Source organism: Dasypus novemcinctus, chromosome 20, assembly GCF_030445035.2.
Source record: "Dasypus novemcinctus isolate mDasNov1 chromosome 20, mDasNov1.1.hap2, whole genome shotgun sequence".
NCBI lineage: Eukaryota > Metazoa > Chordata > Mammalia > Cingulata > Dasypodidae > Dasypus > Dasypus novemcinctus.
Genome location: NC_080692.1, coordinates 37,312,277 through 37,325,804, shown reverse-complemented (window position 1 = coordinate 37,325,804; position 13,528 = coordinate 37,312,277). Strand labels below are relative to the sequence as shown.

At 36.3% G+C, this 13,528-nt stretch overlaps 1 protein-coding gene across 4 annotated transcripts in view; it reads right to left on the bottom strand.

Moving 5' to 3' along the window:
- PTPRO (protein tyrosine phosphatase receptor type O) overlaps positions 1–13,528 on the bottom strand; it is a 329,014-nt gene that overhangs the window by 92,818 nt on the left and 222,668 nt on the right. For all 4 annotated transcript variants that reach the window (XM_071210181.1, XM_071210182.1, XM_058282832.2 and 1 more), the window contains 2 exons: positions 2,314–2,472; positions 538–690 (listed from right to left, as the gene is read on the bottom strand). In XM_071210181.1, coding sequence (XP_071066282.1) covers positions 538–690; positions 2,314–2,472 — 312 coding nt within the window. The remainder of the gene's footprint in view (positions 1–537; positions 691–2,313; positions 2,473–13,528) is intronic.

The window sequence follows — 13,528 nt, the reverse complement described above, 5'->3', positions numbered from 1 at the left end:
ACTGTCTGGCTTATATTGGTGATGGGTATTTAGCGGATATAAATTTATCTCAACCATCAGCCATCTGTCCATCTGGTAATAGTGCTTCATATTTGTGATGCTAAATAAATAAAGGGTGGCAGATTTTAGACACATATAGATCTCAATATCTTCCTTCAATAATCTATCAATCTGAAAGTCTCCCTTCTGTTTTTCTGCTATATGGGGATTTTGTAAAGTTATAAGTAACCAATGTCTTCTCAGTCCAGTTAAGTTACTTAATTATAACTGTTAGTAGTATCGTGTACTTTTAAAATCAAAGATTTTCACATATTTTTGAATTTTCACATATTTTGAATTTTCATATGGAATATTTGCCTAGTTCCTTTTATATTGATAGAAAATTTCTTTGAGTTATTAAAATATATTTATTTTCTTCTTTAGCCCTGGAACAGAATATTTCTCAGCAGGATGAAAATATGTGTATATAAAAAATATATATGGTAACATATAATTTAATTACATTTTTCATTAAATTTGATTCTTCAGAAAACTTACCAGTTCTATGCTGTTTGGGTTCATGGCCGATACCACTATACTCCACAAGAGTACTTTTATTAAAAGTTGCTTCTGATACCAGCTGAAAGGTGATATTACTGTAACATATTCCTGGCAACCAGTGGTTGAATACTGTTTTTCCCTTAAAGAAATCTGTGGAGAGAAAAATCAATTATATTAAAACTATGGTCTTCTAAATGTCACACACTTCTAGAGAGTTCTTATCTTAATTATGATTAAATATTCCTAAAATAATATTTCTTTCAACTTCTGGCATGGTCAGTATTATTGAATTGGTAAAAGGTTAGGGATGAAAGTCTGGATCTTTAGACTCACTCCTGAAAGGTCAGCATTCCTAAGGAAATTGGACATATTGGTGTTAGATATTTACTAGAAGAATTTTTGGGGTGTAAAGTATAGAAGATAATGTATAGAAATTCTAGAGATTGGACTATGTTTACCATTTACTGTAAGATAGAAACCCACTGTTTATTACCATGTATGACTTAGGAAAGAGCAATTTGACAAAAAAATGTTTTCACTAAGGATCATTTGTAAAAAACTAGCCTATTTTAAAAATAGGCTAGTTTATCTGCCAATTGGCAGAAAGGGCCTGCTCAAAGAAAGAATAAAAAATGTGGATTTAGCCTGGAAACATTAAAGAAAATAATAATAAATTTAAAAATCCAATCCAAGTTAAAAAGAAATGAGGGAAAGAAACTAAAAGTACTAATTATTGTATTAAAAGCTAACAACAGTTTAAAAATTAATTGACTTCAAATCTGGGAGCATATTAATTAACTTAATTTTAAACTCATGATTTTCAATTCAGCCAAAATTTCAACGATTGCTTTTCAATCATTCATGAGTATGTATTTGCATGTGATCAATAAATGAGGTCCCACTTATTAATTCGCAGATAATGTTTTCAATGAAAATAAAGAATACAATAGATTGAGGATCTTGTTTATATTTATTTGATTTGAACAAATAATCTCTAAATTCACTGCATATATTTTAAACAGTGTCTCACGAAAAAGAACCCCAGAAGAATGGAATTGATAAAAACAGCAAGTCTCTCTCTCTCTCTCTCTCTCTCTCTCTCTCTCTCTCTCTCTCTCTCTCTCTCTCTCTCTCTCTCACACACACACACACACACACACACACAGAGGAACAAATATATAGTCTGCCAGAGAGTTTGATGTGATTCTTTTGAATAATTTGAATAATTAATTCCCTGGGCCCTCTTTCCTCCCCTTCCTGCAGGACCCCCACCAAGCCAGCCAAAACAGCTAAATCAATTTTTGTATATTAATGCAATCATTCAGCTGTTCATACATATAAATATACACAAAAGTCCCATCTTTTGCATTTGACAATGATCTTGGATCATCTCCAAGTGAAACTTTGGGAAGGGCATCCCTTTACTAGAGAAATGCCCTTTCCACAAATCCATAATGAAATGGTTAGGTAAGTGCTTCTACACTTAGGCTTGAATTGTTTCCTGCACCTGATATGCTGCTTTTGGCAAGAATAATATGTACATGGTAAATATCTGAGTAGTCTTTATGCTGTATGCATGGCACATGATTTTGAACTTATGAATCAGATTCCTAAAACTCCTTATAACAAGACTTTCATGAATCAACACCTATTTTTTAATGGTTTATTAATATGTCAAATCATGAATTATAAGACTCTCTTTATAGCAGGAGAGAAGACTGTTTTTGCAAAAATCATGTAAAAAGTCTATCCAGGCTTCCTACTGTCTCTTACCTTTATATAGCATTGTCCGGAAGTCTTTACCTTCCCAGTAGCTTATGTTCACTCTTGTGAAAATGTTATATTTTTCTGGATAATGAATTTCAAATAGGACTCCTGTTTCAGGAGAAGGTTTATAATCATATATTGAAACACTGTTGACAGGTAGAGGTTCTACAGATGGGAAGGAAATGGAGAAAAGGGAGAGGAGAAAAGGAGACAAAGCATTACCAATACTCAGGAGAGTAACGTTTTACATCACAACTTCCCCCTTGTTTTTATTCTCTATGAGCACTAAACTTATCAGTGCTCATGGGTTGACTGTTCTCCTTAGCAGTAATTAATATAGCACACTTTTGTGATGCTCTCTGCCTTTCAAAGAATCTTCATATGCATTTTTCCATTGGCCTTTGCAAAAACCCTGAAGTTCAGAAAGAGCAAATTTATCTGCCATCAACAGATAAAAATAATGATAGCCCAGAGACTTTAAATTACTTGTCAAAGGTTATTTTGCAAGTATATGGCAGAGTATCTATCTGTAGACTCCTAGTTCACTTTTCTTTTCCCCATGCCAGGAAAGTGTGATAGTAACAACAGGTCAATAGCACAAACAAATTTTGGCTCTGATAAAAAAAAAATGTTTGTGATCATTTATTTCTTGGTGTGAACTTAGCACTTTTTTTTGTATATTAAGTATAAGGTTACAAACCCATGTTGTGGAAATTATAGTATTTGGTGGTTAATAAAACCTCTCTGTCCACATTTATTTTGCTTGCATTATTAATTCATCACAAAACATTTTAAATACCTAGATTTTACCATGATTAGTGTATGTCTGCATCCCTTCCAAATCTACTCCTCCAGCAAAATTCTTGTGAAAAGACAGAGTCCCCCACTCCTTTGGAAGGAACTACTGGATAAATTCCACTTACACTAATTTTGTTCCAGAAAATGTTTTAAGTAATTTGATTTGGGGCAGCCATTGTATTATAGAAAACATAATTTTGATTCAATTTGAGAATTGAAAGGATTCTTGTACATCGAGAGTCTAATCTAAAGCAATGTCCTTAGTTTAAATTTTACAATTTAAAAATTTCTGTTTTGATAAAATAAATACAACTTTGATAAATTTCACCCAACAAATAATTATAGTATGCCTTTTTGGTTCAATCCATAGCTCTCTCTCTGTATGTATATTTCATTTCTTTCCTCAAGTCATTACTTATTTTTGCTTTTTGATTGTGGAAATCTGGAAAGGACTGAGACTATATGTTAAAGTAATGATTTTTTCTTGGAATTTTCTCAAAAACCAAGCCAACATCTAGGAAATGGGAAGATCTAATAGATGATGTGCTATAAATTCCAGTTAAAATTGTTCTATTTTATCAGTCTCACTTCTGGTCTTTCTAGTTTGAAGTTAATACTTATAGATGAACCAACATATATTCCAAGTAACTAAACAAATTCTCTATGTCTCTGAGCATTCCTTTTGATTATTCCCAAAGAAATTCTAAACCATCTGAAGTTCTTTTTTTTTAAGCCAGCCTAATTGCTAACCCAGAAGTCTAACAAATCTAGCTATTGACTCTGGATCTAAGAACCAAAATGAAAATGAGCAGTGAAAGGCAGCCACAGAGCAGTAACTCTTCTACTGCTGTTGTCCTGCTCACATCTTCACCAGGATTCTGCTCAAAAGAGAAGTGAGAGGTCAACCCAGTCTTTCGTACCCTGGGGCACGAAGTGTGCACATCAAAGCCAGTCAAACTGAAATTCAAGAGACTCATGAGAAATAGTACAGTGGTATTTTATTTTCTGACTTTTTTTGTTGTTGTTGCTACAAGCTGCTTAAAATTTAAACTAAGAGAATTTTTTAAAAGCCTACTTACATTTTAATTTTACACATTTCCCTCAGCCTCAACACAAATAAACCAGGTCAACTGTAAATCCTAAAGTCCATGCCAAGACATTACTGAGGAATATTCAATCCAAAGACTGCAAATGCATGCTCTAAAAAATATTTATTCTCTCTCCAGTTACTTCCCTATTTTTTTTTTTAGAAATTAAGTGATGTGGCATAAACCAGAGTGGTAATTACTCATGTTCAGTGGTGACAAAGTTAAATTCTGACTGAATTCATTTCTTCTTTCACAGCCACTGTACTTCCTTTCGTTTTCTTAGGAACCAAGATGGACTCAATAGAAAAACAGAGTTACTAGAAAATGTGGATCACTTATTATCATTGGTTACTTAATACTGTTTTGGTTGTAGGCCTTTTTATTTTTCAAAGAAAAAATATATTACAAAATATAGTAGAATCTTTCCATTTATCTTACCCAGTCCCCATTCTCCCTCTCCTATGGCCAGAGGTAAGTTATTACACTGAATGAGGTGTTTATCATTCCCATGCATGCCTTTCACTTTTATATTTCTATGTATCCAACATCCACATGATGTATTATTTTGCATGTTTAAAAATATTATGTTGGGAAGTTGCTGTGGCTCAAGGAATTGAGCTCCCGTTTATCATATGAAGGACCTGGGTTCGATCCCCAGGACCACCTGGTAAAAAAAGAAAAAAGGCATTCCAGAACTGCGTGGAGATGCAGGCCCTTGCATGGTGAAGTGACACACCAAAAAGATGATGACACAACCAGATAGAAAAAATATATATTATGCTAATGGTGTCATGTTGTAAATGCCATTTGATAGCTTGCTTTTATCTCCTAACATTATTTTTCAGATGTGTCCATCTTAATACAAATATTTCTAGAAAATTTATTTTAGTGTCCATTTTATCACCATACAGACAATACAACCTATCTGTTATCTTTTTGGTGGATAGGTTGCTTTTAATTTTTCAATTATTGACTCTTACAAATAATGCTGCACAGGTTTTGGGGCATGTCTCCTTAGACTGGAATTTGCCAGACAGTGGGGTATGCACATTTTCAACTTCAGGCTTTCTAAATTAGTTCTTCCAATTGGTGTTATCAGTGTTTTTAATTTTTCCATGGTGAAGTGTGAAGTTATGTCTCTTTATTTTAGCTTACTTTTCACAAGGAGGTTGATCATTTCATATGTTCATTGGCCATTCAACTTAAAGTTTTCTGAGTCTTTTGCTAATTTCATGGATACTTGTTCTCATATTCTCTTTCTAATTTGTAAAATACCATAGTCTCATTATTTTATTTAATCATATCCTGTTTCTTCCTTCTGGATTTGCCTTTCTTCTTGCTGAAAAACACCTGTTAGTAGTTTTTCTTATTAATAGTTTTTTTTTAAGTTAGCGTTTCAGGTGTTAAATTCTCTTACACTTTGGACATCAGAAAATTTGTATATTTCATCTTTATTCTTGATTTATTTTAGCTGGGTATAAAATTCTGGGTAGACAGAGTTTCCTTAAGTACTACAAAGGTATTGTTCAATTGTCTTCCTGCACTAATTGTTGCAGAAAAGAAATCATCTGTTGATCTGTCATTTCTTTGTAGATACAAGGCATTTTATTTCTAGTTCCTTTTTTGCTCGTTTTTAAAGAACTTGTAGGTTTCTAGAAAAATCAGGCAAAAAATACGGAGTTTTTTCTTTTTAACTGGATGATAACATTGGTTTCAATGGCATTAACATCCAGGATCTCACACATCACTCCCCCATGGCCACTGAGAGCTCATCATGCCCACCCACTGGAGACCCCACCATTGCACTAATTGACAGAGAGATCCAGAGTCCCTCTTGACCTCCAGGTATGCAGCCTGGACTCTGTTCATAAAGAGATGGAGAAGGTATTATTAACATTTTACATGAGTGTGGTACATGTATTATAATTGATGAAAGTATTATAATTGTATTATTATCTATAATCCATGGTTTACATTAGGGTTCCCTGTTTGTGTTGTCCAATCCTATGGACTAAAAAAAAGTATTCTAGTAGCATATATACAACCTAAATTTCCCCCTTTTAAACACATTCAAATATATAATTCAGTGCTGTTATTTACGTTCACAATATTGAGCTACTATCACCACCATCCAAAACCAAACTTTTCCATCATTCCAAATAGAAAGTCTGTGCAATTTAAGTATTAACTCCACATTTCCATTCTGGTACTTGGAAGCTTTGTATTTATTCTTGATGTTTTGTGGTTTCACCATAATATGTCTAGGTGTGGTATTTTTTTTTTTTTTAATTTATCTTACTAGGTATGTGGGATGCTCTGTCACTCTGTGTGTTCATGATACTTTTTCAAATCTTGAAATTCTCAACAATCATCTCCTCAAATATTGCATACATCCTCTCCTCCATTCTCTTTTCTTGAACTCTTAAGCCTCTTTTTTAGGGTCTGTGGTGGTTTGAAGCTATATGTACCCCAGAGAAACATGTCCTTAAATTTAACCATTCCTGTGGGGGGTGAACCCCTTGGAAGGAGGACCTTTTGATGAGGTCACTTCATTCAAGATGTGGCCCACCTCAATCTGGATAGGTCTTAACCCTATTATTGGAGTCTTTTCTAATGTGGAATGACATTCAGACAAGACAGAGAAAGCTCAGGGAGCAGATAGAAAGTGAAATTTAACAGAACCCAGAAAATAACTGTGAACCCGGGGGAGGCTGCTATGTTCATTGCCATCTGACAGAGGAGCCAAGGACCAAGTATCGCCAGCAGCCAGCCCAAGAACACCAGACTTTGGAAAGAAAACATCACCTTCATGATGCCTTGATTTGGATTTTCTTTTAGCCTCAAAACTGTGAGTAAATAAATTTCCATTGTTTAACCTGACCCATGTCATGGTATTTGCTTGAGCAGCCGAGAAACTAAAACAGAGTCCCTCCCACATCCTATCTCTGAATTGTCTCACAATGCTAAATTATGGGGGAATTGCACAGCATTATCTTTTAATTTACTATCTCTCTTTAAATGTTATCAGTATAGAATTTATCCCATCTATTAAAGTGTATCAATGAACTAACTTTAACAGTTAAGCTTACTTGTTCAATTAATTAAAATTTTAAATTAATTTAAATGATTTTTTCATTTCTAAAAATTTTAATTTATTTGTGTTTATTCCATGTTTTTTTATTTCTGCCAATTTTTGTTTCATTACTTGTAATACTTTGTTAATAGATGTGACTCTTTTATTAGTCTCTTTGAATGTCTTAATATACTAGTAAATTTGTCATCAGATTTCTATTTAAAATAAAATCTAAATTGTTACAGTTGTTGTTTTGATTTCTACTCCTTTTAGCGTGGGTTTCTTTGTATGTTTTGGAATATAGCCTCTCAGCTCATTTGATGCCTTTCACTGCCCCCCGCCCCCGCCCCCCCCCCGCCATTTTTTGCTCATCCTTCGATGAGTTTTCCCACTACCTCCTCTTAGACCACCATAGCCTCCAGTCTAGAACCAGGGAATGTAACAGCATTTTGGAGTTCTTTAATATTGTGGGTGTATAGTGCCTATCACAGATATGGCACCACGTCAGAGGGTGACAGGGGCTGGTCCTTGGTTGTAAGATTGACTCTGTGTTCCCTGCCTCTCCAGGCTTCCATAGATGCTTCTTTCACAAACAGGAAGTCTTTGTTCTAGGCAGAGAACCTGGCTCTTTGCCCCATCTAGCATGGAACATGTCGGTCCAGCTTACTCTACGGGGGACAAACTCAGTACTCTCTTCTTCCAGACCTAGAGTACAGAGGGCACTTGACTTCAGCCCACTTCTCCACTTTGCATTTCTGTACTGCTCCTGATTCATTGAGACTACTGTTTTTGAGTCCAGAAATGTAGTTTTGGTTTTCTTTTTTTATTTTTCCCTATGCAATAAGAGAAGAGGGAGTGTGACAAAGTAGGGATTTATTGCATTATTTTTACTAGAAACCCTAACGTTAAATTCCTTTCTTTTTTCATTTTATAAAAAGTCCAAAAAATGTGTCATATACTATGAACATTTTTATGTGTCCCATATAACAATAACTGATACACAATCTGAAGAATACTTTGTTTCTTAGGCCCTCACTTCTGATGGCAGAGGGAGAAAAAAGGGCTACTAGAAGACCAATCCCAGACTCCAGAGCTGCTGCCCTGGCAGCCTCCTTGTTTGCATGATGATTTGCAACCTCACTTGACTCTTTGTTTTTTTCAAGATTTATTTTATTTATCCCCCTCCCCCCCAATTCCCTACATTGTCTGCTCTCTGTGTCTGTTCACTGTTTGTTATTCTGCTCTCTGTGTCGGTTCTCTGGGAACTGATCCTGGGACCTTCTGGAGTGGGAGAGAGGCGATTACTCTCTTGCGCCACCTCAACTCCCTGTTCTGTTACATCTTCTTATTTTCTCTCCTGTGTCTCTTGTTGTGTCATCTTGCTGTGCCAACTCTTCATGTGGGCCAGCACTCCTGCACAGGGTGGCTTTCCTGCACTGGATGGCATTCCCAACAGGGCAGCACTCATGCACAGGGTGACATTCCCGTGTGGGCCAACATTCCCATGTGGGCTGGCACTCCACGTGGGCCAGCTTGCCGTGTGGGCCAGCTTGCCCTCACCAGGAGGTCCTGGGCATCAAACCCTGGACCTCCTATATGGTAGATGGGAGCCCAATTGGTTGAGCCACATCCGTTTCACAGTCACTTGACTCATTAGCTGCATCCAAGGAGGGATTGGCAGCAGTAGCCACTGTCGTCACACCTATTGCTTTAATTAAAATCTTCATCATTTCTTTCCTGGAAGATTTCAACAGCTGTTAAAATTATTCTCCCTGCCTCTAATCTCAGTCTAATTTTTCTTATTAGTTCCTGCCCCAAACCTCTAAGCCTACAGGCTACCTGATGTTATCTCTTTCATCTGTCTCTGTCTTAAACCAGTTACATCAACCTGACCAACATTTCCCTGTCCAATTATTTTACTTCTCCTTTACTTCTTATCCCTTGAGTAAATTTCTATTTCATGTCATTGAGACTGCTTGTACTTATCGCTCATACACTATGATCTACATATTTGCTAAGGACTTTCTGTGTATTATCTTATCATATCCTCTACAAATTATGTAGCAATATGATCTCCAACAATAGATCATAAATATGAAATAGATCAGGGATTAGCAAATTATGGCCCGTAGGCTAAATCTGGCCTGCCACTTGTTTTTGTATGTTTTGCAATGATTATGGCCACTATCTGTAGAACTTTACTCACACAGGGGGACATCTGTATGTAACATTTAACCATTTTCTAAACAATTGTTTCCATGCATTATAATAGTTATTGAGAGATGACTGGTTTCCTCTAAAATGCACTCAATCAAATATTAATTAGATGTTAGAGCCTAAGTGTTGAGGAACTCATTTGAACTGGCCATAATATTCTGTTGTGCTGAATGTAATTTTTGACATGTTTTTCAGCTTTTTCTGAGAGCATCAGACCCAGAAAAACTGTAGTGAAATTTCAAAAGAGGGCCCCAGGGCCAACTGCTTGTCATTGCTTATTTCATCAAGACAAGCAGCTAATACACAATAAATGGCTTCTAACACACAACAAATATGCCCTTTTATTCCCAAGGGCAATGTGTCAACTCTGTGAGCAGATACTACAAATATTTTCTAAACTTTTCAAAAACACTTCTCATACATCATTAATAAAATGATGGTAGTTTTAGTAGTCAAAGTAACCACTTGAATTCCCTGTTTTATGAAGGAAGTAGCTGAAACTCAAATATCAACTAATGTACCCTATACTAATGTCACTTAAATACTTGTGCACTAATCTGCAGCTCTTATTCCTAATATATTTTGCGTTTGAAATCTGAGATTAATTGAACTGTTAAAAATGATGTTGAAGATGAGAAACAATAGAGTATCATTAATTAATATTTCTAACTTTTTGTTTTGAAATATGTTTAAACTTACAGGACAGTTACAAAATTAATACAAACCTCATACAGAGAACTTCAACAAACCCTTCTTCCCCCAAGATACCCAGATCCACCAATTTTAACTCTTTACTACATTTGCCTTATAATTGTATCATTTGATCTTCCTGTTCATTTATCTATTCTTTTTCTGAAAACTTGACTATGTTTTGTATATCATGCTCCTTGAGCACATAATATCACCATGTACATTTCCTAAGAACAAGATTACTCACTTTTGTAACTTTCTTAAGTGAAGTTATCAAGTTCAAGAAATTAATATTGATATATTTCTTACAGTCCTTATAACAATATTTTTATATGTCCTAATAATGACCTTTTGAGACTTTTTTCCACCTTTGATAGATCCTATCCAGGATCATGAATTGCATTTAATTGTCATTATCTCTTTATTTGCTCTTTCTTCTTTTTTTTAAATTGTGGGAACATATTTACAACATCAAATGCCCGTCTCAACCACTCTCAAGCACATCATTCAATGGGATTAATCATATTCACAATATTGTAGAACACTTACCAACTTCCATTACTAAAACTTTCCCATCTCCTCAGACAGAGACCCTATACTCTTGTGCATTAACTTGCCATTCCCTCTGCTCCCTGTCCCTGACTACCTGTACTCTAATTTCTGTCTCTGTGAACTTGCATATTCTCCAGTATTTTCTTTGAACTTAACATGGGGCTTAAACTTAACATCTTAAATCTATAACAATCTCTTTTGCTTTGACAACAAAGTAACTTCAGTGATATACACAAACTATGTTCTATGTTCCTCCATCCCCCAAGCTTTATGTGGTTCTTGTCACAAATTACATGTCTACTTTGTATGAATCCCAAACCATTGATTTATTGTTATATTTTATTCATTCTCCTTTTAGACCATGAAGGAAATAAAAAGCGGAATTACAATCCCAAATTACAATAGTACTGATATAGATGAATACCCATGTTATTACCCTCACCAGAGATCTTTATTTTTTTCAAGCAGCTTCGATTTATTGTCTACTCTCCTTTCCTTTAAAACCCGTGAAACTCTCTTTAATATCTCTTGTAGGTCTGGTATAGCAGTGACAAACTCCTTCACTTTTTATCTGAGTATACCTTAATCTTCCCTCATTTTTGAAAGACTGTTTTATTGGATATAGATTTATTGTTTGGCAATAACTTGCTATCAACATTTAAGTATGTTATCTCACTGCCTTCTTGCCTCCATGGTTTTCAATGAGAAATTGGTACTTAGTCTTGCTGAGGCTCCCTTGCATGTGACATGCTGCTTCTCTTTTTTGTTTTTCAGAATTCTCTATTTCTGGCATTTGACAATTTGATTACAATATACTGTGGTATGGATCAGTTTGGGTTTATCCTGTTTAGAATTTATTGCACTTCTTTTATGTGTATATTCATGCCTTTTGTTAAATTTGGGAGTGTTTCAGTCATTATTTATTTGAATATTCTTTCTGTCCCAATCAGTCTTTCTTTTCCTTCTGGGACTCCCACAATGCTGATATGATATGCTTAATGGTGATCCCCAGGTTTCTCAAGGTCTGTTCACTGTTTTTTCTTCTTTCTGCTCCTCAGATTGAATGATTTCAGTGGTCTTATTTTCAGGTCCACTGATTATTTCTTCTGCCAGCTCCATTTGCTGTTGAACTCCTACATGGAACGTTCATTTTCTGTTGCTGTAGTCTTCAGCTCTGCTTGGTTCTTTTTCATAATTTTCATACCTCTATTGTTATGTTCTCTGTGTTCATCTATCATTTTCCTGATGGTCTTTATTTATTTGTCTATGTTTTCTTGTAGCCACTGGAGCATATTAAGGACTCTTTTAAAAGTCTTTGTCTAAACTCTCTCAGGTCTGGTCTTACTCATTGATAGTTTCTAATGCTTTAATCCTCTCCTTTGCCTGGGCCATCACTTTCTCTTTCTCAGTATATTTTGTAACCTTTTGTTGAAACTTAGACATTTAGATATTTTAAAGTGTTATCACCAGAATTTAGACTCTAAGCCATCTGTTACTTAAATTTACATCCAGATAGTATTATAACAGAGATTTTCTTGAATGCCGGGAGCTAACAAAACAAAAGAAAAGGGAAAAAAGAAAACACATTTCCCAGACTTTGCAGATCAACTTGTACAAATGCTTTCCTTCAGGACTTATCCATACAATCAGTTTAGAGAATAGTACTAGGCTAAAGCATAAGGGCCTCTCTGATCCTTCCTGCACATGCACTTTATCTTGGGCATATACTTTTGACTCTAGGAAGTCCCCTTTTTTTATGTTTATGAATGATCCCTCTTCTCTAGGAAAGTTTCCTCAAGGTCCCTGGCACTGCACTGCATGTCTTATAACCAGCAATCCCTTGTCCCAGGCAGTCACTTGACTGCCCCCTCCCCTGCACAGTGTTCTGTAGGAGAGCACTGTAAGCTCCCTTCTACACAAAGGGCAAGTTCTAGGACAATGAGTCCCTCAGGTCAACACCAGATAAATTAGGTCAGATATACATGCTCCCAGTCAGTGCACAAGGGTTACTCTGCTCCCTCAGGAACTGAAACTGGGGATCTGCACTGAGAGCAGCTCTGCACTGAGCCAATGAAGGGTGGTGGACGGGCCAGCCAGGGCTCCAGAAGAACTTAACACTTTCAAGTTGCCTCCTCCCTGTGCTCATGGAGAAGACTGGGGCAGGGTATGTGTCTGGAGAAAGCTGCCTTCAGTGGTACAGGCATGTAAGTAATGACTGGTGTCACTAAACGGACAGCAGAAAACCTTACTTACCTCCCTGGACCTTTCTCTATTACAAAACAGAAGCTTTAAGACATTGGAGGGGGACCTCCAAGTTCCCAGGCAAAGATCCATATTATTGAAGGAGTGGTAGAATCAAAAGATGTCTGTCCCTAAGAGAGGGGCAGGAAACTCTCTTAGCCCATGATCTTACAATGATACAAAGCAGAGATCGGCTACTACTGAGGAAGAGGCAGGAAACTCCCCAACCCAACAGCCTCGGCAGGCATAGGGCAAGGCCATCAGAGGATAGGGGGGTGGGAATGCCGAGAATGTGCCACTCCTGAAGCCCAGGATCTCACCTGCATGAGATCAGGAGAACCAAGAACGTCCCCTAAACCCTGCCTACTCCAACCCAACACATGCACAACCTAGCACTCAGTCAATAACAGCAGTTGTCTGCTGATGGGAGAGGGGCAGAATCATGGTGAGAAGACAGCTCCTCTGTGGAGCTGGTAACTGAGGGCAGCTCGGAAACACTGAGAAAAACCCTCTATCAGGCCTGGCCCACACTAAGCACAAGTTAAAAGCAACCTACTACTGG